This window comes from Rhinoderma darwinii, chromosome 3, assembly GCF_050947455.1.
Source record: "Rhinoderma darwinii isolate aRhiDar2 chromosome 3, aRhiDar2.hap1, whole genome shotgun sequence".
Lineage (NCBI taxonomy): Eukaryota > Metazoa > Chordata > Amphibia > Anura > Rhinodermatidae > Rhinoderma > Rhinoderma darwinii.
Window position 1 is genome coordinate 90843982 of NC_134689.1, and position 27276 is coordinate 90871257.

The 27276-nt window shown below is 43.1% G+C and overlaps 1 protein-coding gene across 1 annotated transcript in view; it reads right to left on the bottom strand.

Annotated features, from left to right (window-relative positions):
* Nucleotides 1-11439: 11439 nt before the first annotated feature.
* SHROOM1 (shroom family member 1) overlaps nucleotides 11440-27276 on the bottom strand; it is a 58966-nt gene continuing 43129 nt past the window's right edge. The window contains exons 3-8 of the mRNA XM_075856464.1: nucleotides 26599-26666; nucleotides 22077-22685; nucleotides 20812-21324; nucleotides 19307-19415; nucleotides 18887-19159; nucleotides 11440-12064 (exon numbers count right to left, since the gene is read on the bottom strand). Of these exons, the coding sequence (XP_075712579.1) occupies nucleotides 11810-12064; nucleotides 18887-19159; nucleotides 19307-19415; nucleotides 20812-21324; nucleotides 22077-22685; nucleotides 26599-26666 (1827 nt within the window). The 3' untranslated portion in view covers nucleotides 11440-11809. The remainder of the gene's footprint in view (nucleotides 12065-18886; nucleotides 19160-19306; nucleotides 19416-20811; nucleotides 21325-22076; nucleotides 22686-26598; nucleotides 26667-27276) is intronic.

Here is a 27276-nt window from a genome sequence, read left to right on the forward strand (position 1 = left end):
TATTTACCTAGGGGTATAGTAAGTATTTTGACCCCACAGTTTTTTGCTAAATTTAATACATAGCAGGTGAAAAAAAAAATAATTTCACTTTTTTTCATAAAAGTATCAGTTTGAAGACCAATTTCTTTGTAAAGCGACCATGAGAATGAAGAAACACACCACAAAATCTATCACCCTGTTTCTCCTGTTTTCAAAAATACCCACATTGTGGCCCTAATGCGCTGCCTGGACACACGGCAGGACCCAAAAGGAAGGGAACACCCGGAGGCTTTCAGGACTCATATTTTGCTTGAAAATGTTTAGACCCCACTGTACATTTGGAGAGGCTTTGAGCTGCCAGAACGATAGAAACTCCCCATAAACGACCCCATTTCGAAAACTAGACCCCTTAAGGTATTTATCTAGGGGTATAGTTAGCATTTTGACCACACAGGTTTTTCACTAAATATATTGGAATTAGTCTGTAAAAATTAAAATGTACTTTTTTTCTGAAACAACATAGAAATTTTTATTATTTACAAGGAATAACAAAGAAAATGCACCCCAACATTTGTAAAGCAATGTCTCCCGATTATGACAATACCCCATATGTGGTAATAAACTGCTGTGTGGACCCACAACAGGGCTCAGAAGGGAAGGAGCGCCATTTGGATTTATGATTTTGCTGGAATTGTTTTCGATGCCATGTCGCATTTGCAATGCACTGGAGGGACCAAAACAGTGGAAACCCACCAAAAGTGACCCCATTTTGGAAAAACCTTCAAGGAATTTTTCTAGGGGTATAGTGAGCATTTACACCCCACGGGTCTTTTGCAGAGTTTATTGGAATTAGGGCGCGAAAATTAATATCAACATTTTTTCCACTAAAATGTTGCATTTTCTCATTTTCACAAGGGATAAAGGAGGAAAAAAAACAACCATTTTTTATAAAGCAATTTCTCCCGAGTACGGAAATACCCCACATGGGGTCATACGTTTTTTTCATTAGAAATGAATTAACCTTTTCAGGACTGATCCATTTTTTGCTTTCATATTTTAGATTTTCACTCCCCGCCTTCCAAGAGCCATAGCTTTTTTATTTTTCCATCAATAGAGTGGTGTGAGGGCTTATTTCTTGCGGGCGGAGCTGCAGTTTTTATTGGTGCCATTTTTTGGTACATAAAAAGTGATTAAAAAGTTGTATTACATTTTTTTTTTAGAGCGAAGGTGACAAAAAAAATAAAATAGCGATTTTGGCGGTTTCAATTATTAAATTTTTTTAAGGTGTGCACTGTGCAAATTAAATATTGGTATATTGTAATAGTTCGGACTTTTACGGACGTAGCGATACCAATTTTGTTATTTTTTTTTACATTACTTTAGAAGAAAAATGCGAAAAGGTGTTTTGTTTTTTTAACTTTAAAAAAAAGAATTCTCACTACTAATAACTATAATTCTTCTACACATTTTATTAATCAATCCCCTTAGGGGACTTGAGCCAGCGATCATTGGATCACTGGTACAATACACTGCAATACTAATGTATTGCAGTATATTGTTATTCTTACAGGCTTCTGTAACAGAGCGATCGCTGTTCCTGTCCGTTAGTACCGAGGGGGCCTGCTGTAATACACAGCCGACACCCGCAGCGTATGGAGCGGGCTCAGAACGTGAGCCCGCTCCATACATCACCCCCGCACCATGACGTGCTATTAAGTCATAGTGCGCAAAGGGGTTAATGCGCATTGGATGGTTCAAAGTGAAAATTGCAATTTTCCACTGATACGCCATTTTAGTGCATAATATGTTGTGCCCAGTTTGTGCCACAGAAGACAAATACCTCATAAAACGTTAAGCGGGTTCTCTCAGGTATGGCGACGCCATATGTGTGGGCGCAAACTGCTGCTTGGGCACGCTGCAGGGCTCAGAAGGGAGGGAACGCCATTTTGCGTTTGGAGCGCAGATTTTGCTTGGTAGTTTTTCTGTTTTGGGTTTCGCTGGTATTTCAGTTTATAATGTGGGGGGCATATGTATGTAATCTGTGCGGAGTACATCAGGGTATATGTAATCTGTGCGGGGTACATCAGGGTATATGTAATCTGTGCGGGGTACATCAGGGTATAATAAGAGGGTATAATAATGGGGTAAATAAATAATATTTCATAGATATGTGGCCGGTGTAGCACTGATAAATGGCGCCCGATCTTATCCGCTTTTGGAGCTCTGCACATTTTGCATTGCCATATTCTGAAAGCCAGAACTTCTTTATTTTTTCACCACCGGAGCTGTGTGAGGGTTTATTTGTTGCGGGACAATCTGTCGTTTTCATTGGTACCATTTTGGGGTACATGCGATTTTTTTTTTGATCACTTTTTGTTCAATTTTTTTGCAATCCTGAGCAAAAACCAGGAATTCTGACACCGTTTTTTAGGTTTTCTTTTTGCGGCGCTCACCGTACGCTATAAATAACATTTTTACTTTATTCTGCGGGTTGGTACGATTACGGCGATACCAGATGTATATAGGTTTGGTCCTTTTTTTTAGCGTTTGCACAAAAAAATGACTTATTTATAAAAAAAAAAAATTCTGTGTCGCCATATTCTGAGAGCCGTAATTTTTTAATTTTTTAGTCAAAAAAGCTGTGTAAGGGCTTGTTTTTTGCGGGACGGATAGAAGTTTTTATTGGTACTATTTTCGGGTACATGTGACTTTTTGATCACTTTTTATTCTTTATTTAGGGAGCGGTGGTGACCAAAAAAATTGCGATTCTGTCGTAGTTTTTTATTGATTTTTTTTTTGGGGTGTACATCGTGCGGGAAAAATAACATTATAGTTTTATAGTTGGGTTCGTTACGAACGCGGTGATACCACATATGTGTACTTTTTTAACGTGTTCATTTTTTTTCTATAATAAAAGTCTTATTATAGGGAAAAAAGCATTTTGTGTTTATAGAACTTATAACTTTTATTTTTTAACACTTTTTTTTAAAACATTTTTATTACTTTTTTTTACTTTTTTAACTTGTCCCACTAGGGGACACTTAGTCTTGCAGCTTTGATCGCTGCTAGAGTACATTACACTACACACGTGTGAAGACGAGAGACCCCGCGTGAAGACGAGAGACCACGCGTGAAGACGAGCTGCCTCGGTTAGTGTCATCGCGTCGCCGCAGATTCCGTCAAGACGAGAGACCTTACCTGAAGAAGACAGCGCTGCATCGGTGAGTATGTAGGGCATTCATGTTGGGCAGTGTGGCATCATCTACATCGGGGCTGTGTGGCATATACAGGGAGGCTGTGTGGCATATACGGGGAGGCTGTGTGGCATATACAGGGGGCTGTGTGGCATATACAGGGAGGCAGTGTGGCATATACAGGGATGCAGTGTGGCATATACAGGGAGGTGTGTGACATATACAAGGAGGTGTGTGGCATATACAGGGAGGTGTGTGGCATATACAGGGAGGTGTGTGGCATATACATGGAGGCTGTGTGGCATATACAGGGAGGTGTGTGTCATATACAGGGAGGCTGTGTGGTATATACAGGGAGGCTGTGTGGCATATACAGGGGGCTGTGTGGCATATACAGGAGGCTGCGTGGCATATACAGGGAGGTGTGTGGCATATACAGGGAGGTGTGTGGCAAATACATGGGGCTGCGTGGCATATACAGGGAGGCTATGTGGCATATACGGGGAGGTGTGTGGCATATACAGGGGGCTGTGTGGCATATACAGGGAGGTGTGTGGCATGTACAGGGAGCTGTGTGGCATATACAGGGAGGCTGTGTAGCATATACAGTGAGGTGTGTGCCATATACAGGGAGGCTGTGTGGCATATACAGGGAGGCTGTGTGGCATATACAGGGAGGCTGTGTGGCATATACAGGAAGGCTGTGTGGCATATACAGGAAGGCTGTGTGGCATATACAGGAAGGCTGTGTGGCATATACGGGGAGGTTATTTGGCATATACAGGGAGGTATGTGGCATATACAATGAGGTGTGTGGCATATACAGGGAGGTGTGTGGCATATACAGGGAGGTGTGTGACATATATAGGGAGGTGTGTGGCATATACCGGAAGGCTGTGTGGCATATACAGGGGGGTGTGTGGCATCATATACAGGGAGGTGTGTGGCATCGTATACAGGGAGGTGTGTGGCATCATATACAGGGAGGTTTGTGGCATCATGTACAGGTGGTGTGTGGCATCATATACAGGGAGATGTGAGGCATCATATACAGGAGGTGTATGGCACCATATACAGGGGATCTGTGTGGCATCATATACAGGAAGGCGTGTGGCAGGGGCGTAACTAGGAAAGACTGGGCCCCATAGCAAACTTTTGACTGGGGCCCCCCCCTCCCCTGGGTGTCACACAACCCCCCCTTGTAGATAGTGCCTTTTTTACAGCCCCCCTGTAGATAACGCCATACAGCCCCCTGTAGATAACGCCATACAGCCCCCCCTGTAGATAACGCCATACAGCCCCCTTTATAGATATCTACAGAGGGGGCTGTATGGCGTTATCTACAGGGGGGACTGTATGGCGTTATCTACAGGGGGACAGTATGGCGTTATCTACAGGGGGGCTGTATGGTGTTATCTACAGGGGGGACTGTATGGCGTTATCTACAGGGGGACTGTATGGCGTTATCTACAGGGGGACTGTATGGCGTTATCTACAGGGGGGACTGTATGGCGTTCCCTGCAGGGGGCGCTGTATGGCGTTATCTACAGGGGGTGTCTGTATGGCATTATCTACAGGGAGGACTGTATGGCGTTCCCTACAGGGGGGACTGCATGGCGTTCCCTACAGGGGGGACTGTATGGCGTTATCTACAGGGGGGGCTGTATGGTGTTATCTACAGGGGGGGCTGTATGGCGTTATCTACAGGGGGGGCTGTATGGTGTTATCTACAGGGGGGACTGTATGGCGTTATCTACAGGGGTGACTGTATGGCGTTATCTACAGGGGGCTGTATGGTGTTATCTACAGGGGGACTGTATGGCATTATCTACAGGGGGGACTGTATGGCGTTATCTACAGGGGGGACTGTATGGTGTTATCTACAGGGGGACTGTATGGCATTATCTAGAGGGGGGACTGTATGGCGTTATCTACAGGGGGGCTGTAAGGCGTTATCTACAGGGGGGGCTGTAAGGCGTTATCTACAGGGGGGCTGTAAGGCGTTATCTACAGGGGGCACTGTATGGCGTTCCCTACAGGGGGGGCTGTATGGCGTTCCCTACAGATGGGGCTGTATGGCGTTATCTACAGGGAGGACTGTATGGCGTTATCTACAGGGGGGACTGTATGGCGTTATCTACAGGGGGGACTGTATGGCGTTATCTACAGGGGGGACTGTATGGCGTTATCTACAGAGGGGGCTGTATGGCGCTAACGCCATACAGCCCCCACTGCAGGGAACGCCATACAGCGCCCCCTGCAGGGAACGCCATTCAGCGCCCCCCTGCAGGGAACGCCATACAGCGCCCGCCCCTGCAGGGAGCGCCATACAGCGCCCCCCCTGCAGGGAACGCCATACAGCGCCCCCTTGCAGGGAACGCCATACAGCGCCCCCCCTGTAGGGAACGTCATACAGCGCCCCCTGCAGGGAACGCCATTCAGCGCCCCCTGCAGGGAACGCCATACAGCGCCCGCCCCTGCAGGGAGCGCCATACAGCGCCCCCCTGCAGGGAACGCCATACAGCGCCCCCTTGCAGGGAACGCCATACAGCGCCCCCCCTGTAGGGAACGCCATACAGCGCCCCCCTGCAGGGAACGCCATACAGCGCCCGCCCCTGCAGGGAGCGCCATACAGCGCCCCCCTGCAGGGAACGCCATACAGCGCCCCCTTGCAGGGAACGCCATACAGCGCCCCCCCTGTAGGGAACGCCATACAGCCCCCCCTGTAGGGAACGCCATACAGCCCCCCGTAGGGAACGCCATACAGCGTCCCCAACCCCACTACAGTGTGTCCTATAAATAACATGCATCCCCTATCCACAGGATAGGGGATACATGTGCGATCGCTGGCATTGATAGGGAGAACAGGGGACTGAAAGTCCCCTTAAGTTCTCCATGAATAACCTCTGACTTCCGGCGTCTGTGTCGGCAGCTCAATAAAAATGAAAGGAGCGCTGGTCACGCATGAGCACAAGCGCAAACGGCGCTCCATTCATTTCTACGGAGCTGCCAACACAGACCCCGGAAGGTGCCCGGGCCGTTGAAAAATATAGAACATGTCCTACTTTAGGCCGTAATTACGGCACGGGCAGGCCCATAGAAGTCTATGGGGCTCCCGTAATTACGGGTGACTACGTGTGTGCACCCGTAATTACGGGAGCGTTGATAGGCGACGTCAGTGGATAGTCACTGTCCAGGGTGCTGAAAGAGTTAAACGATCGGCAGTAACTCTTTCAGCACCCTGGACAGTGGCTACCGATCACAATATAGATCAAGGCCCCCATTGCCACACAGCGCTGATCGCGCTTCCAACTGTCCTCAGGACGCAAGTACAGTTCAGTGCAATGCTGGACCATTGCTCCGGCATACACTGTGCCGCGAGAGGATCCGCGCAGGCAGGCGTGATGTAGTGACATCATCGCACCTGTCTGCGCCAAATTCACTCACAGCACAGACCGGACCGGAGGAGAAGGATTCTCCACCCGTCGTGGTAACGGGGATAGGTAAGTAATTATGTTATTATTTTTCTATTAGGTACGTACATATGGGGTCATTGTAGTGCGTATGTAAGGTGGGCTCATATGATAGCTGCTGAAGGGCATTATAGAGTAAGGAAGGCATTTTACTGTATGGGATAGCTATGGGGCATTATATTGTATGTGGCAGCTGTGGAAGGCATTTTACTGTATGGGACCGCTATGGGGGTCATTATACTGTATGGGAAAGCTATGGGGGCATTATACTGTATTGGACAGCTATGGGGAGGGGTGGTTATACTGTATGGGGGCGTTATACGGCATGCGGCAGCTGCAAAGGCATTCTACTGTACCAACACCGTTGCTCAGTGGTCCAAAGTCCTGTTTTCAGATGAAAGTAAGTTCTGCATTTAATTGGGAAATCAAGGTCCCAGAGTCTGGAGGAAGAGTGGAGAGGCACTCAATCCAAGTTGCTTGCGGTCCAGTGTGAAGTTTCCACAATCAGTGATGGTTTGGGGAGCCATGTCATCTGCTGGTGTTGGTCCACTGTGTTATATCAAGTCAAGAGTCAACGTAGCCATCTACCAGGAAATTTTGGAGCACTTCATGCTTCCCTCTGCGGAAAAGCTTTATAGAGATGCCGATTTTGTTTTCCAGCAGGACTTGGCACCTGCCCACTCTGCCAAAAGTACCAATACCTGGTTTACTAACCACAATATCACTGTGCTTGATTGGCCAGCAAACCCGCCTGACTTAAACCCCATAGAGAATCTATGGGGTATTGTCAAGAGGAAGATGAGACACCAGACCCAACAACGCAAATGAGCTGAAGGCCGCTATCAAACCCTGGGCTTCCATAACACCTCAGCAGTGCCACAGGCTGATCGCCTCTATGCCACGCCGCATTGATGCAGTAATTCATGCAAAAGGAGCCCCGACAAAGTATTGAGTGCATATACACCGTGTTCCAAATTATTATGCAAATTTTATTTTTCGCTGATTTTCCTAAATAGTCGATGCAAATGACAGTCAGTATAATCTTCAAGCCATCAACCGTTGGAGTATAATGTGAATTTTATTGAACAAATCTCCTAATGATAACAGATTTTTTTTTTAGACGTAAAAAACTCAAAATGCACTGTTTCAAATTATTATGCACAACAGAGATCAAAACATTTTAAAGGTTGTAAAGAGAACTAAAATGGTAATTTGTTGAATTAGCAGCATCAGGAGGTCATATTTACAGAAATCAAAAGCTCTTTCAATAAAAAAAAAACTTAACAGGCCAAGTTACATGTTAACATAGGACCCCTTCTTTGATATCACCTTCACAATTCTTGCATCCATTGAATTTGTGAGTATTTGGACAGTTTCTGCTTGAATATCTTTGCAGGATGTCAGAATAGCCTCCCAGAGCTTCTGTTTTGATGTGAACTGCCTCCCACCCTCATAGATATTTTGCTTGAGGATGCTTCAAAGGTTCTCAATAGGGTTGAGGTCAGGGTAACATGGGGGCCACACCATGAGTTTCTCTCCTTTTATGCGCATAGCAGCCAATGACACAGAGGTATTCTTTGCAGCATGAGATGGTGCATTGTCATGCATGAAGATAATTTTGCTACGGAAGGCACGGTTCCTCTTTTTGTATCACGGAAGAAAGTGGTCAGTCATAAACTCTACGTACTTTGCAGAGGTCAGTTTCACACTGTCAGGGACCCTAAAGGGGCCTACCAGCTCTCTCCCCATGATTCCAGCCCAAAACATGACTCCGCCACCTCCTTGCTGATGTCGCAGCCTTGTTCGGACATGGTGGCCATTCACCAACCATCCACTACTCCATCCATCTGGACCATCCAGGGTTGCACGGCACTCATCAGTAAACAACACTGATTGAAAATTAGTCTTCATGTATTTCTGAGCCCACTGCAACCGTTTCTGCTTGTAAGCATTGTTTAGGGGTGGCCGAATAATAGTTTTATGCACACTTGCAAACCTCTGGAGGATCCTACACCTTGAGGTTCGCGGGGCTCCAGAGGCACCAGCGGCTTCAAATACCCGTTTGCTGCTTTGCAATGGCATTTTAGCAGCTGCTCTCCTAATCCTATTAATGTGTCTGGCAGAAACCTTCCTCATTATGCCTTTATCTGAACGAACCAATCTGCGCTCTGAATCAGCCACAAATCTTTTCACAGTACGATGATCACGCTTATGTTTTCTTGAAATATCCAATGTTTTTCTACCTCGTCCAAGGTATTGCACTATTTCACGCTTTTCGGCAGCAGAGAGATCCTTTTTCTTGCCCATATTGCTTAAAACCTGTGGCCTGCTTAATAATGTGGAACGTCCTTCTTAAGTAGTTTTCCTTTGATTGGGCACACCTAGCAAACTAATTATCACAGGTGTCTGAGATTGATTACAATGATCCAAAGAGCCCTAAGACACAATACCATCCATGAGTTTAATTGAAAAACTAATAATTAAATGTTTGACACTTAAATCCAATGTGCATAATAATTTGGAACACGGTGTACTGTACATACTTTAGTAGGCCTACGTTTTGGTATTAAAAATAATTTTTTAAATTGGGCTTATATAATATTCACATTTTCGGAGACACAGAATTTTGGGTTTTCATGAATGGTTAGCCATAATCATTAAAATTAAAAAAATGCTGGAAATAGGTCACTCTATGTGTAATGAATATATATAATATACGAGTTTAACTTTTTCAATTGAATTACTGAAATAAATTAACTTTTTGAGGATATTCTAATTCATTGAGAAGGACTAGTGTGTGTATATATATATATATATATATATATATATATATATATATATACACACACACACACACACACACATATATATACACACACACACAAAGTGATGCACATTACACACACACATACAGTATTTTTACAAACATTACACAGACACATACCTTTTCTGCAGCTGATATTTGGACCTCTGACCTGCAAGAAACCTTAAAGAGTAGAGACCATTACCTCATCCCATTCCCAGGACAGCAGTAGAGGGGGCCATTAATAAATTAGCAGCTTGGTGGGCAGGCAGAGCACAGGAGAGAGCAGCAATAGGGGGGCAGAGATCAGGAGAGAGCAGCTGGGGATGAAAAGAACAGGAGTGAGCAGCTAGGAGCAGAGAAGAGGACAGGTGAGATAAGCAATGGGGGGGGGGGGGGAGGGGCAGAGGACAGGAGACCCTAGATCAGACCCCTATGTAATTACCACTCCCGGGTCCCCTTGCCTTCATTTCGGCTGGGTTCCTCTACCTCTTGGCGGTGGCAGGCGAGCCCCTGATGGGAGTACCAGCTGTACTGCCCCAAGTGTACAACAGTACAGTGCATTATGCCACAGATTACTTCCCCCTTCTTGTTGATCTTCCAGAGGTATGGACGGTGCCCTCTTAACATGATGTACGAAGAGAGTGAAGAGTGGACACCTTGCAGACCTGGATGGAGAGGCACCGAAGGAAGGTAAAGGAGATTTACTTAGTGACTTAGTGGACCAGCGATTAGGCCCCAATACTCTTACAATAAATAAAAAAAATGTAATGTTGCCCCCTAGAGGTGGGAGACAATCATTGTGCGCAACAGAGGTGCCAGAAGGGCTGGGAAGCTGCAGTGGAGGTTGGAGCCCACCCCCTAAAAAGTTATACTGCAGCAAATCCTCCTATACAAGTTTGAGGTGAAACCTGAAGGCACCCAAGTGCCTTTACAGACAGTACATAGGAATATGTTGAGTCCTTGCACATTCTTTGTTGGGCACCAGAATCCACAACAACTAGCCTTCCTGCAGCAGAGCGAACACCTGTGAATAAAGCTTGGTGGACACCACCTTAAAGAGGAGACAGAGCCAATAGAGTCCTCTCTCGGCTACTAGGAGGAGAGAAAGATTAATATCCTGGGAAAAATGGCTATTCTCAAGTATGGCACTTACAGCCACCTAATTTTGGCAGGTTGTCCTCAAGATTTGAGGACTATGTCACGTATGCCCAGGTTGGCAACTGGTAAAATTGGTGGGAAAAAGCGTAAATTCTGCAGCATCTAATTTTTGTACCTGTACCATAAAAAAGAGGGTGCCAGATCATTGATCAGTATGGGCAGGAAAGGATATTCAGCCTGTACTGCTCACACTCTTGTTCAGGCATGTGTAAGCAGAGCTGTCTCAGCCATTTGGTGCTGTCCTCATGCACCTTACAGTGCCATAGAAGGCATCAATACTTCAATATAAGTGGGAGAGGTGGATTATATGATGGAGAAAATATCTTCACCAGTTTTTCATTCTTATATATAATAAAAGTGCCATAGCAATAAATAAAAGTAAACTAGATCAAAAACATTATATACCCCTACACAATTCTATATGCTCTTAGCATGGATACCTGTGTAATTAGAAACCATATCAGATTATAGCGGCTGATTGGGAATGATTTCACTAGCATAGAGTTAATACAAATAGCAGCCTTCCCTCACTGGTGCTGGCAGTTTTCCAAAGCGATAACTGATCACTAGACACCCCCCCCCCCACACGATCAGCTTATTGCTGGCGACCGGTTTTCTGCTAAGCGGTTGTCCAAAATGGACAATCCCTTTAAGGCATTACTCTCTTGAGAACCATAAATGTGAGGACTTTTTGCAGGTAACCCTAATATAACCTGCATATTCACAGGTGTTCAAGAAGCGGACATGTGTAGTTGTTTGGTAGGTTACAGAAATTCTTAAAATATTAACTTCACGATTATACCCGACACACTAGAAACAAAACAACACATTCAGGAATATATATTTATTGAAATGACTGAATCAAAATCGAGAAACCAACATGGACATTAGTTATAACAACATTGAAAAAGACAAAACATTGATAACTTATGCAAAAAGGCACACAATTGTATTTCTGCAAATGTCAACCTCCTTCTGTGTCGACCGTTCCAAGGACTTTATTTTCTTGCTTGATTAACACTGACACAAATGCTTTTAGCAAGTCCCACCTACGTATGGGGGTAATGAGAATTAATTCTGTTATGTCTTAGCAGCAGCTTAATCAACACCAATACACTTTAATATCTCAAAGCCCAAAGGACTCTGCCGTCATGACATGGAATGCCAGCGAGAATGTGGCTTTGCCTTCCATTGGCTAATTAACGGGGAATGCTGTTATGAAGACTTTCCAACTGTTCCTCGTGAAATTTAATCTTTTCATCCAGGTCTTTCTGCTCAATCAAGAATGAGGTCTTCAGCCGTACATAATGTTTGTAGTCCTCCAGCTGAGTCTCACGAAGGTATTTGGCCAGGATCCCAGTAACCACGTGTTCTCTGCGGTCCAGGTTGTCCTTTAAATCTTTGGCATCCTCTCTCTGCCTGGACAGGAGACTGTGACGTTCCTTCAGGGATTGCTGAAAAGTAAAATAGGAACAGAGAGTTAAGGGAACCTGTAGAGTTTTTTTTCGTGACTATTGAACATATTGCAAATTATTTGTTTAATGATGGCAGTTTTGCATCAGTGTGACTCCAAATTTTTATCCATTTCCAGTCCATCTGTCCGTTTTTAATGGCCATTTTGCATCAGTTTTTCATGGCCGTTAACAAATCTGATGAATTTCATTGGTCAGGCTTTTTTTCTCCCAACCCCCTGAAAAACACACAAAGGAAGGTCATGGTCATGATTGTTTCACAGACCCCCTGTATATGATGGCACACAGGCCCCCCCTGTAGATGATGGCACACAGGCCCCCCCCTGTAGATGATGGCACACAGGCCCCCCCTGTAGATGATGGCACACAGGCCCCCCCCTGTAGATGATGGCACACAGGCCCCCCCCTGTAGATGGCACACAGGCCCCCCCCTCTGTAGATGATGGCACACAGGCCCCCCTCTGTAGATGATGGCACACAGGCCCCCCTCTGTAGATGATGGCACACAGGCCCCCCCTCTGTAGATGATGGCACACAGGCCCCCCTCTGTAGATGATGGCACACAGGCCCCCCTCTGTAGATGATGGCACACAGGCCCCCCTCTGTAGATGATGGCACACAGCCCCCCCCTGTAGATGATGGCACACAGGCCCCCCTCTATAGATGATGGCATACAGGCCCCCCCTGTAGATGATGGCACACAGGCCCCCCCCTGTAGATGATGGCACACAGGCCCCCCCCTGTAGATGATGGCACACAGGCCCCCCCCTGTAGATGATGGCACACAGGCCCCCCCCTGTAGATGATGGCACACAGGCCCCCCCCTGTAGATGATGGCACACAGGCCCCCCCCTGTAGATGATGGCACACAGGCCCCCCCCTGTAGATGATGGCACACAGGCCCCCCCCTGTAGATGATGGCACACAGGCGCCCCCCCTGTAGATGATGGTACACAGGCGCCCCCCCTGTAGATGATGGTACACAGGACCCCCCTGTAGATGATGGCACACAGGACCCCCCTGTAGATGATGGCACCCCCCATCCCCTCCCTGTAGTAATTTTCTGGAACGGTCTCTGTAAATTCAGGATAGTCCCAAAAAATTTGCTACAGTTGACAACAATGCCCACTGTACTAGCGCTACACTACCCATGTAGTGAACGCAACAATGCCCTACACTCCCTGACGCAGTGCCCTCTCTCGTCTTCTTTACGTGTGGTCTCTCATCTGCACGGGATCTGCCAAGGCGGCACGATGACGTCATCGCATCGCCTTCGCAGAACCCATGAAAACGAGAGACCACACCTGAAGAGGACGGTGCTACATTGGGGAGTATGCCAACGATAGCCAGCAAAGGAACTAGTAGTTCCCTTGCCAATCCCCATGTCACAGATCCGTTTTTAACAGTTGTTATATGTATTGACAGCCGTTAAAAATGGATCCATTGACTTCTAAGGGGGCAGTCTGGCCGTGAAAACGGCCAAATATAGGACATGTCCTATTTTTTGACGCACATTATTCACGGGCCGTTAAAAAACGGCCGTGTGAATACACCCATGGAACATCATTGTTCTGAAAACGGCCGTGTGACGGCCGTTTTTCACCGTCGTGTGAATAAGGCCTTAAAAACCAGACAGTTTCTGGAAAAATTGAATAAGTTTATTAATGCAAATCTATTTCCCAGTTAAGAAAGAGGGACATTAAAAGCGCAAAGCGGAACAAAGTTGGGTCAAAAGTAGGGACTGTCCCTCCAAAAAGGTGAGGTATGTTATCACACAATGCCAAATAACACTTCTATACAGTGCCACCAGGGAAGTGACAACCAATATTGCTGCCCTTGCTGTTGTCACTTTTTAAAAATGGCTGCCGCAACTAAACAGAAACATGCCAATATCTCTGTAAGTAAACAAAACTTAATTGCCAAACCTAACTTTTGCTTTACTATTATATGGCCAATATGTTTTAGGTGGAAATATTTTTTAAGCAGGTAGTAAAGTGTGTAATCTACCAATACCCAATAAATACTAAATAAACAATCTGGAATTCTAAAGTTTCAACAGGTTGAGAAAACAACCTCAAAACTAGAACATAAATAAGGTCTGTGCAGGTCAGGATACTGTTATGGGGAACTCTCTAGTAAGGAAAAATGGTTGGAATGTACATGTAGTAGTTTTCTAGTAATTGCTCCTGTTTTCTCACAAAAGAACCTATGTTCTTATGCCAGATAATAAATGGGATTCCGTCTCTATTTTTCATGCAGTTGGCAAGAATATGTATGGTAATGCCTTAATACAGACGTCTGTTTATGCTAACATTTTACATCTGATTTCTCGATTAAAAATCCTGGTCGTATGATTTAACAGCGCCCACTTGTGTAATAACTTATTACTGCAGCGAACAATCACAAGGTTTCATAAACATTACATACTGCTATGCAGTGGCGTAACTACCGCAGTAGCAGCCGTAGCGGCTGCTTCGGGGCCCGCAGCATGAGGGGGCCCGCTTCGCCCATCGGCACTGGCCCCTCCTCCCATGGCCGGAGGCTCTGCTAGCAGCCGTTATGGCTGCTACAGCGCGACGCCACTTAAGGGGTTGTTCCTACAAAAGACATGCATCCCCTATCCACAGGGTAGGGGATACATGTGTGATCGCTGGGACGCCCAGCGATAAGGAGAATGGGGGACCGAAAGTCCCCCGAAGTTCTCCATGACAAACCTCGGACTTCCGGGGTCTGTCTGCAGCTCCATAGAAATGACTTGCGCAGCGGTCGCGCTTGTGCGCATGCGTGACAACGCTCTTTTCATTTTTATTGAACTGCGCAGACATCGGCAGTCCAAGGTTTGTCATGGAGAACTTCGGGGGACTTTCAGTCCCCCGTTCTCCTTACCGCTGCCAGCGATCACACATGTATCCCCTATCCTGTGGATAGGGAATGCATGTCTTTTGTAGGATTGTCTTTTGTAGGATTGTCTTTTGTAGCAGGTCTATGTTGATTTTTACAGTCCATGCTCCCTTACTTTGTATGGGAGCATGGGCTGAAAATGCGGGAGGCTGTCCGTGGCCGTCAGTGGGTGGCTGTCCACAGCCGTCGGCCATGCCCACAATTGCGGCCCCTGATTATGGGCACGGCCGTGTGCATGGGGCCTGACACAATCTAAAGCAGAGTGTGGCACCATTTAAAGGTGTACTTCCGGTATCAATTCTTTATGGTCTTCAAGATCTCTGCTTGCTGTCATTCAATAGTATCTCATATTGTTTATGTCCTGGTCATTTGTTGGATACACAGGACAGTTATTCGAGCTGTGTCTTGTAACAGGCCATCCATATGTGTGTTTCCATCAATTGACCAGAACAGATTTTTCTCCCCTGGACGTAAAAAAATGAAAGGTTCATGTTGAATGACCGCAAGCAGAGATCCAGAATGCGAGGAATGGATACAGATTTTTTTTCTTTACTGTATAACTTCTCATACAAAAAAAAAAACCACACTTGTTTGCTGAAACCGGAACACCCCTTTAAGTAGTGGGATCGTTATCATGAGGTCACGATTATGATTAAATTAAATATAAAAAGTAGCAAATTCAGGAAAGAAAAAAATCCTAAAGGGTGTGTTCACATCTGCGTTGGAGGCTCCGTTAGGGGCCTCAGGCGTAGATCCGGCAGAAATTACTAGAAACAATAGTGCAATTGTTTTGCGGTAAAGCCACGGACAGCCCGACGGAAAGCCGACGGAACCCATTAAAGTCAATGGATTACGGTTGCCGCCGGTGCTGTACGTGTTGCAGCAGAATCGTTGCGTGTGAAATTCCCTTGCTTTGATTCTCTGACAAAGCAGAACAATGGAATGTCCCAACGCTGAAGTAAACAGGGCCTAACACGTTAAGGACGTGGCCTATTTTGGCTTTCATGACGCATAGTTTATTTTTTTCACCGTCACTTTCCTAGAGCGATTACTTTATTTTTCTGTTAACATAGCTGTATATAACGTGTTTTATGTGAGACGAGTTTCATTTCTGAATAGCACTATTTTGAGGCACACAATGCATTGTATAACATTTAGGACGGGTTTACACGAGCGTGTGCGTTTTGCAAAAGGCACTTAACAGCTCCGTGTGTCATCAGCGTATGATGTGCGGCTGCATGATTTTCGCGCAGCCGCCATCATTATGAATCTCCGTTTGGATGTTTGTAAACAGAAAAGCATGTGGTGCTTTTGTTTTCATTCATACTTTTCACTGCTGTTGCGCGAATCACGCTCGTCGTACGGAAGTACTTCCGTGTGACATGCGTGGTTTTCACGCACCCATTGACTTCAATGGGTGCATCATGCGCGAACAGCGCACAAACATAAGACATGTCGTGCGTTTCACGCAGTGGACATACGCTGCGTGAAAATCACGCACCTGTCTGCACGGCCCCATAGACTAATATAGGTCCCTGCGACGCACGTGAAAATCACTCGCGTCGCACGGACGTATAACGCACTCGTGTAAATGAGCCCTTATACTTTTTGTTATAATTAAGGGGTTAATAAAAAAGCAGCAATTCCACCTTTGTTTTTTGTGTTTTTACAGTAATTACTGTGCGGTATAAATGACATGTTAACTTTATTCTGCGGGTCAGGATTATGGTGATACCATATTTAGGGTGAGTTCACACTGAGTTTTTTGCAGGAGCAAAATCGGACTCAAAATTCTGTATGGAATTTTGAGGCAGATTTTCCTCTGCCTGCACGCCGATTTTCGCAGCGTTTTTCGCCCGCGGCCATAAAACGCCTCGAAAAAACGCTTTCTCTGCCTCCCATTGATGTCAATGGGAAGTCAGAGGCGTAAATACCCAAAGATAGGGCATGTCCCTTCTTTTTCCAGCGTGCCGGTTTTTCCGCTCGCGGGAAAAGACGCCTCCGCCTCCCATTGATGTCAATGGGAGGCATTTTCGGCCGTTTTTTGGCACGTTTTGCAGCGCGGTTTCCGCGTCAAAAAACTCTGATCTCCCCCTTATATAGTTTTATTTCATCTTTTACTACTTTTACACAATGTACCACTTTTCTAGCAGACTGGAATACCATATTCAGTCCCGTTCTGTAATGCTTATTGATGTTACTTTTTCAAGTTTTATTATTGTCAATGCATTCTATATCGTATGCTTTGTATACATTAAAACTTTAACAAGAAATGTTTAAAAAGAGAACAATTTATTTTTTATTATTTTCAGTTGACGCATTCAGAGAGCCATGCAGTTTTTATTTTTCTGTGGTTATAGCCGTAGAAAGGCTTGTTTTTGCAGGATGGGTTGTATTATTTCTATTTGTGCATTATTTTTGGGTACGACTTGTAACAGCAATTCCGCCATTGTTTTTTGGGGACATTCATGCAGTATAAATGACATGTTAACTTTATTCTGTTGTTGAGTAAGATTACGGTGATACAAATTTACACCTTTGTTTTTTTGTGTGTCACTATTTTTGCACAATGGAAACCTTTTTTTTTTTTTTTTTTTTTTTTTTAACCCCAAACATTTTTTGCTGTCGCCATATAATTTTTTTAATTTTTCACTTGGTGTTGCTGTGTGAGAGCTTGTTTTGAGTTCATGTTTTTTCATTGGTACCCTTTTGGCCAATACTGGCATTTTATTTTTATAGCGTTCACCATGCCGGCTAAATGATGTGATAATTTTATGACTTGGGTCGGGCCTACTAGACGTACCAAGATGGGAGAACTGGGGGATCATTGTTAGGTCTCTGGCTGCCACAGCGACCAATCTTATCCCTGTGGTCGCGATGCCAGGGGGAGCCGGGGCTGACAGTGGGAGCGCCATTCGCTCTGTCTAACCACTTAGATGCTGCCGCCAGCATTGACCATAAGATCTAAGGAGGTAAATGGCCGGGATCAGAGTTACCTCCGATCCCGGCCATTAGAGAGAGGGGTCGGCTGCATAATACAGCCGGCACTCGCAAGTAATGGCAAGGACACCACTCCTTTGCCTGCGCCATCACTATGGCATACATTTACGTCAAAGGTGTAGTTCCCCATGACATAAATGCACAACATAGAGCAGGAAGGAGTTCAATTTTCTTCTCTAAGGCACCGTCCTGTTACCTTTTAAGCAGTGTGAGAGCTCAGCCGTTTCGTGTCTGTTCGGCTTTTAGTACGGTCTCATAGACTTTCGCTTGAGTCCGTACACGATACATTTATTTCCGGAAAAAGCCGAACAGACAAAGCGGCTGAGCACTCACACAGCGCTTCAGCTGCTTCGTTCCAGCGATTGGTGGGGGTCTCAGTGCTCGGACTCTATGACATGTCAGAAGTTTGTCAAATGTTTAGCTACACTTTAAATTTAACTCCTTACAAAACTTGATCTTGTAAAACAATTAGAAGAAAAGTCCTTGGAACCAATTTAAAACTCTGCCTTATTTTATCTGGAAGGGGCTTCCTGACTAACACACCAGGCATAAAAAAACAAAACAAAACAAAAAAAAAAAACAACAACCAAAAAACCACCATACGCGCATATTGGAGTATCAGGTCAAACGCTCATTTAATAATGCAGGCACCTAAATGGAGTTCAACTATGAGAATCAGGAGATAAAAAGGGGAGACTTGCAGCCACATTCTGACATTAAGTATGACAAGTAAAACTATGAATTTAATAGTCCAACCACCAGCCATGAATGTAATTTTGTCCACCAAGCCATATTCTAACTGGATCAGTTGCTTAGTAATGCTGCAGATATGGCAAAATTGTTATATTTGTATTTATGTACTTTTATTTCTTTCCCGGATTCATATTTATGAAGACAACTTACCATTTCTTCTGCATCTGTGTTCTCATCAATTTTGCACAAAGCGTTTTCAACCCGGGCCAGCCTCATTGACAGGCAAAACAGGAGGCTCACCACTTTTTCCAGGTCTCCAATGAACATCATGTAGCGCTCATACTCATTGGGCTTACAGACTTCCTTCACTACAGCTTCTATATTTGTACCATGAGTCGTGTTCTCACTAATTTCAGAAAGGAGAAGCTCCCTTTCACCACAAAGTTCTTCCAGTTGTGAATTAATACTAGAAATAAGTTCTACCTGTAAAGGAGTAAAAAAAAAAAATAAGAAAAATGTAATATATGGAAACACATCAACTAACCCTATTGCATATTGTACAATTCAGCTGATAATTTTCCTTAGTGTTTATTCCCCAGGGTAATTCATATGGCTTTCGACTTTACCAACCTTCAGCAAAGTGATGTCATCTAGGCATGCCCCATCTGGTTTCTCGCTATAGGTCTTCTCAGGCAACATAGTTTTTGAACCAGATTTTGATAGACCTTCAATATGCATCCTAATTTAAGTAAAATACAACATATTTAAATATAAATATTTCACATTTCAGAATAATGTTCCTAATTTTAAAACCCATAATTCTACTATTCTTATTGAGTCCCAAGTCCAAAATAAATAATCCAACTCCCATATAAAAAAGGACCCTTCCTCCTAAAATGTAATAATTGGTCGTGCCACTTGAACCTAACTATAAATCATTGGTCCACAACTGGTGGCTAGGGATGCATATGTAGCTTGGGATCCACACGTATCTTGCCAAAAATAGGAGCCTTGACTAGTATAACGTGCATGCACTTCTCTTTGGACATCTGTATAAGAACTGTAGGACGTCGTAGTAATCTACCATGTAAATCAACCTGCAGGGTAGGTACCATGACCGCTCTTCTTAATTATTATGGTCTTTAAAGTCTTCGTACGTGTGACACTACCACAACATAACTGTACCTTGAGCACATGGCAGGTTGTTTTATTAAATGAATGACCCCCAGTTAGTCAGCAGGCAAGTTATGGTCACATAATGACCGTGTTACATTGCAAAGTTTCGTTCCCAGTTGTATTGTTACTGGTGCATTATTAATTAATTATTATTAGTATTATAATTAGGAGTTCCATCATGGCACCACGCAACATCCTTATTCCTTGCCCCTAGATGGGACATATTTTTCAGTCACTGGCATACCCTCCAACTGTATTTGTTTGGGTTGTACATGACCAATTGTTGTCATTTTGGCAGTGCAGCTTTAACCTCTTTCCAAGCATTTGTCCCACATTCCCATAGCTCCAATGTGCCAGATAGATTGACAATACTACAGACCTATCCTACCAATGCACCCAAACTCTGCCAACTTTGGTTGTTAGACCCAGCAGAATGCTACAGGGCTTGTGCCTCTTTCTTAACTTTCCATCCAATAGAGACCTGATCGTCTGACAACGAGCTCTTGCTTAGAAATGTTAAGGAGACCTATTGAGTTGAATGTGGCTCATAGGGTAAAAAATGTTTGGGATCTCTGTCTAAATCACAGTAAGATTAAAATATAACTAACCTCTTGTATCAAGTCTGTGCTAAATGTAATAACGACTAAACACCACTAGAACAGAACAAGGATTAATGAGAGGGGCTAAGCCAACCACGAGTACGGCTGGGAAGAGGTACCAGGTAATGACATGGGAAGAAGACAGAGCATCTCCAGAATGGATCCTCAAGGATGTATAGCCAGGGTGGGAGCTGCTCCACAGTTCCAGGCTATAAGTTTTAAATGCCTTTAACAGGATACATGGCAACAGATTCTTAAAAATGTACTGGCAATGACAAATATGTCCATATATATTTAGATGCATCATCCTCCCTGTAGATGCATATTGAAATTAAACATATCAGATGTACGAACACTTACTTGTTTTTCTTTGATTTTTGGTTTCTGGATCTCTCCAGTGTTGAAATGTCTACAGAAAAGAGACTTTTCATGAGGCGGATTGCAGATTCCCTTACAGGAAGGGGTTTTAGAACATCAACCAGAGACGTGTCTTTCGCTATGATCTCCTTTACTAGCTCTGTGTACCTTTCTTCTGCAAGGGATTTTAATGTGAGTTTGGTCAGGTTTTCCCTAGGTGTATCACTCTGTTCCTCCATACAGGTCTCCTTCCCAGAAGTTTCATCCTTCACATTGCTTTTACCATGGATAGAAGAACTGGCTACTTCAGTTCCATTCTCATGGCTGGAGGAAGCAACATCAAAATTCTTCTGCTGAACATTTGTGGATTTTGATTCTTTGCTTACTGCTCTAGAATCTGGATTTTCTGCTACAGAGACACTTGGCTCTTTTATTACTGAACTCTTACAAAGGTCATTCGCTTCAGCTCTCACTTCATTATCGTACCATGGAATATATTTTTCATTGGCTTCCAAGCTTAAAGAAACAAGCACAAAAAAAGGTCCAAAAAAGGTTACTAAAAAGGTGCATAATGAACAAAACATACTAGCCAATATTACAAGAGAGATACATATATAACACCGCCTGATACAATGATGAAAATATTTAAATACTGCATATAGACTATATGAGATAGACAAGTTTGCTCCATTTTCCTCTATTACGATCATACAATCTAACAAAGTACTAATACCAGACATGAATGAAGACCCTGTCCTCAGAAATGATATATATATATATATGTTATACAATAAAACAAATACATAATGTAGCCTTTTTTTAGCCATCAAACAGACGACTATTTGAATTATAACAAAATAATTTAAAAGTGACACCTTAAGATAATACAATTATATCCGGTTATACACAAAGATTTAGCAGAGCTAAATTTTTCCTTTAACTTATTGGGGCTGCATTGTTTTTGGATGGCGGTGATTCTTAAGCTAATCATACACAGGATATAAAAGTTGACCGATTCCGGGGAGATTGGATGACATCATAATTTGTATGGGGGCCTCCCGATAGTCTCCCCAACAGCAGACGTCATGGGAAAGAACGATCGGGAACGTTGGATTTCAATATGCCCGATCAGCTACTTTCTACGCTCTCTCCACTGAAATTAATATGGATGCTTGGCCAACATCTATCTCACGTTTATGGCCAGCTTAAGATAAGATACATACATATATATATTTTTGCATACATGATTTTACAGTTACATTTATTACCTTGGTGTGTGCATACTCATAGCTTGTTGTTGTAGATGAGAGTGCATAAGTAAGGGGCTGCGAACTTGTAGAATGCCCTCAGAATGACATACTGACTGTCTAGTCTTCTCCAGTGAAATACTAGGGGCCCTACAAGCATCATCCGTGCCGATGCTGTTGGGCTGTGAGAAAACCTCATTGTATGTTTGTAGAGAGTGTGATTGCTCTGTAGTCCGAGGGTAAAACTGGGAAAGAGGCGAGATACTGGAATTATCTATGCCTGGAGAACCACCACTTGCTCTCTCTGGCCTGGAATGTCTCTCATGTGCCGACTTTGCAATATCAGATCTAGGAGGCTCCAGCAAATCCTCTTTACTTGTTTGTCTGGGCTGGCTTCCTGGCTCAGGACTTGGCTTCAGCTCGTCTTGATAGACCACAGCTGTACTGCTCACATTTCTTGACTGTGTGCTGAGCGCAGGCCCTTTAATGTGGTAAAGTTGCTCCGAGCTTTGACTCATCCCTGATAAACTTATTCTGTCTGAAGTTCCTATTTCTTCCATAGACTTTCCTCTGTCCCTGGCTGTGCAAATTTTCTCCTTATGTGCAGTGCTATCCATTGTAACAGGCAAACTATTAAATGAGAAAAATAAATAAATAAATCAAAAACTTGAAATAGTAAGAGTTTAGGAAGTGTATATACATTTAATACATCAGTTCAAATTCTCCGAAATAAAAAGTAGCTACTCCTCAAGGAGTTTTCTAGGATAGAACATTGATTTGTGATCGGTGTGCGTTGATTCCTATTATCCCCTTACGATCAGCACAAAGAAGGGGCTATAGAGGTTCAATTGCCGTAACCAGCACATCACCGTCCATGTCAGTGTGGCTGGGTCGGATACTGCAACTCAACCCTATTTAGGTGAATAGCGCTAATCTGGGGTTGAGTTGCAGTACAACACAGATGCACGCATAGTGTCGCTGTTGAATACGGAGTTAGGCTGCTTTTAGCGTCGGTGTTACAGCCACAATACCTGGATCTCCCGCGGTTCTACTGAACCAGACTTCAATTATTTATGGTTAAAATGCGCGTGTATTATAGCCGTGTGAAAGTCAGCACCTTCTAACAAAGGTGTGCAGGTTCTAAACTGCTGTGATAGAAATGTATAAGCAAACACAATGCAGCAGCATCTAAGAATGGGCCATCAATGTTATATCCTGGAAAGGCTCTATAAGCCTGAGTTAACACTACACTTAAGGTGGCATTACATGGCCCGACGAGGGCCATGTAAACGAGCGCCGATCAATGAGACAGCTCGTTGATCGACACTCGTTTGCCCCTTTCACCAGGAGTTAGTATTGGGACGAGTGATCGTTACTCCGATCGATCGTCACAATACATTTCCATTATGTCGGCCGGTGGTCTTCCTGTTTACACAGGAAGATGTGCTGCCGACAACGATAATAGTTTCGACATTTAAAACTATTCAATCAGGCGATGAACGAGAGTTTGCTTGTTCATCGGCTGATCGTTGCCCTGGTTACACAAGATAATTATTGGGAACCAGCGTTCTGTGAACGCTCGTTTGCCCGATAATTGGATGGTGTAAAAGGGTCTTTAGGCCATGTTCACAGGGCAGATTTTGCAAGTGGAAAAATTCAACGTAGATTTTTCGCAGAATCCGCAGTGGAAATCCGAGGCTGACCCTCGGATTACTACCATGAATTTGCAGTTCTGTCTGCCGTGGATCTGAATGCAGATTAGCCCCATTCAAGGGGGCTAATCCGTGTTTGGCTACCAGATGTGGTTTTTGCACAAAATACATGCAGAAACCACATCAAGTAGTGACAAATCCCTTCTTTTTTTCTGTAATGTCTGCTTCAATTCCATGGGTGGAAAGTTCCACATATTATGAATAACATGGCAATTTCCCATTGAAAACAATGGGACGCTGTTTATAAGTGTTTTTTACACGTTCTTCAGAGTGGAATATGTATGTTTTCCATGCCGAAATAAGTGTAAAAATCAGCCATTGGAACATGACCTGAGCCATCCCTCCCACACCCTATTTTTCAGTGTTTTAAAAAGCATGTAAAAGATATCAGGCATTTTTACATGCATTTTTTATTTAGCATCCTTTTGTACATGCCCTTTTCCTGCCGTTTTTTTAAGTCCTAGTAAAAACCTATGGATAAAAATGCCATAACTAGAGCATTCTGCTTTTTGAAAAAGAATGCCAAGAAAATACTACAAAGCAAAACGCTGTGAATGTAGGAATTCTCATAATTTACTAAAGACTTTAAAGTAACATCTTGCTGCAGCGTTTTTGGCAAAACAACTACCAAACAAATGCCACTAAAAACTCAAGCAAACCCTGCGTGTGAATTTAGTCTTAAAGATTTCTCTACTAAATTATATTAAAAAAACAGTAAATATAAGTCCTCCAGTTACGCTTGTTTTAGAACATTATTAAAATTTGGTTTAGCTGTTTTCTAGGTTATAACGGGTTGTAGAAAAGCTAGTTAACCGCCAATATGGCATCCATTTAATCTTCCACATGGGTTTTGGCAGATCGACATTCAAGACTCTGGGTGACACTTATAAAAACTGTACAGACAGCCCTATTCATTGTCAATCAGCTTTCCCAGAAACAGCTTAACAGCATTATTAACAACTTTAAATTTGACTAATCTTTAAAACCTTCCATAATCTATTCAACTATAGTAGTACACACACTGTGCACACAACATAAAATACTATCCAATGGAGTCGTATATTGTTGTGAGATACAGCATGGGCTAATGGGGTCAGTGGGGTGGTTTAGAGAGTTGCAGTTTGCCGGCCTTAGCACAACTATCATGAATGGGTCACTCATAAGAGATAGTTTGGTTTCAGCAATAAAAGCTTATTCATTGTTTTTGAAAAAGTTATAACATTTTCCAATATACTTTTCGTATCAATTCCTTACGTATTCATTGAATTACCTTTACTTTTTTTTTCCAATTCTGTCCTGGTCATGTGTGTCCATCACAGGTGCTCGACTAGTAAGAAACACTGCTCTGATACTGTAACGAGTTATGCACCTATGTGATCATTACATGACCAGCAAAGATTTTCATCCACTGGAAGCTAACAATGAAGCTTCCTATTCAATTACAGCACGCAGAGATCTTGAAAATGGATACAGAATATATATATTGGAAACTTATATAAAACTTGTCATTACACAAACAAACAAGCTTTATTTGCTAAAACCCAAATATCCCTTAAAAACTGTAGTGGATTGGTCTTACGTTGCCTTAGTAGTTTTTAAGTCCTTTTATTTGGAGTTTTTTTTTAAAAAAACCTACACAGATTGAGCAATCTCTCACAATTAATACATGTCCACAATTCAGTTTTGATGCAATTATAGCCAAAAACTGGGATAGAATAATAAAAAAATACATATACAATGTACCGTTATATTTAAACTCCTTTTAAGACTAATACCTGGTATTGGAAAACAAACATGTATACCAAAACTGCACTTTGTGAACAAGGCATAAAAGATACTGGCTACCTCTAAACGTAGATGTTGTCCAACATGTCCAGCATTTGCCACATTGGCATAAATCATAATCTAGTATAGAATATGGTGCACAGAATAAGAGTATGTTCAGTGTAATTCAAGTGAATGGGATCTTACAAAAACTCAATTCACGAGGCAGAATAACATCCATGCAGATTTATGGTGGTTAATTTCTTGCAGATTTGTGCCGCAGATTTCACCCTTTTGGAATGTGAAGGGTAAAATCCACAGTAAATCTGAATTCAACACATGCCATATGGAGTCATGATACAATTTTTGTATTCTTACATTGTAAACAGTAGGTGGTGCTGAAACATAACGAAATTAATATTTGTGTAATCATCAGCAGTTATACCAGGAATAAGGCAAAATGTAGCAAGTTTCAAGAATTCTATACAAGCCGAAATTAGAACCTTCCTTATACAACATGTAACAGTTAACGGAAACGGATTCGGGGGTTATAGTCTTACTCCTACTTGTTCGCCTTGAATCCTAAAGGGGAGTCCATGACACCACAATTTTTGCTTTTATAACCGGTCAAACAGATTATAAAAGGAAGTTAGGGCTGTTTTTGATGCTTTCAATCAGCTTCTCAAAAGATGACACATCCCAGAATGCAAATCACCAGAGAAAGTTCTATGCAGATACTGAGCAAGCAAGAAATGCTGGGAGATTTCAGCCCTTAAGTCTGCAGAACTATGAATGTAGCTCTGAAGCATAATACAGGCTGTATATCAGGGCAAGTACTAGATAAGTAATGTAATTTATTTACAAAGCTAGCTTTTTATGTAGATTAATTATATGTAAACTGGTGTTCATGGTTAGACATTTGCAAACCTGCTTTTTCTGTGAAGACTAAAACGCTGCTGTCATGACTGGGTCTTCTGTCGCATTTATTCGCCATAGGTGTTTACTTATTATTTTCAGTGAATGCTTTACATTATTCTGCTACATAGAAGTAGGCTTATTTTTCTCACCTGTTGTCACAAACATGGTTATTGCTTGAAAGTGCGGATGTTGAGGAAGTAAAGTGCCCAGCTGGTACCTAATGGGAGTCAAAGCACAATTACTCGTCATTACCCATTGAAGAATTTTTATTTGTTGCAGAATCTGTATAAGCTTTAAAATCATGTGTCATACTCTGCAAATTATTTTGCCAATGTGCAATTTTTATACAGAATAAAATGCAATTCTACTTTAGAGGCGTAACTATAGGGGTGAAGAGGAGCAGTCACACCCGAGACCTGGTGCCGAATAAGGAGAAGAGTCCTATAAAAGAGGTGTGATAGTGGGGGGGGGGGAGACCGTTACACATTTTTAATCGGGGCCTAAGAGCTACAAGTTACACCACATATATATATTTTTATTAATAATACAGTACGATACGAAGATTCTTAACTTCCTGTTGAAAAAAACACAACTCATATTTATTGCTGCAAGCAGGAGTTTAGGTACTTACAGTACATATTCCCGTCCCCTCTCTCTTTACTAGATTGCAATTTTTTTGAAACAATGTTGTATCTCTTGCAAAACATGTAATTGTAGGAATTTAGTAGGGTAGATTCACTAAACCAAATGTACCCACAAATGGAGTAAATGGCATGCACCAAATTTTGTCTCTAGAAAAGAGGGGGAAGGCACTGACAGAAGTTGTG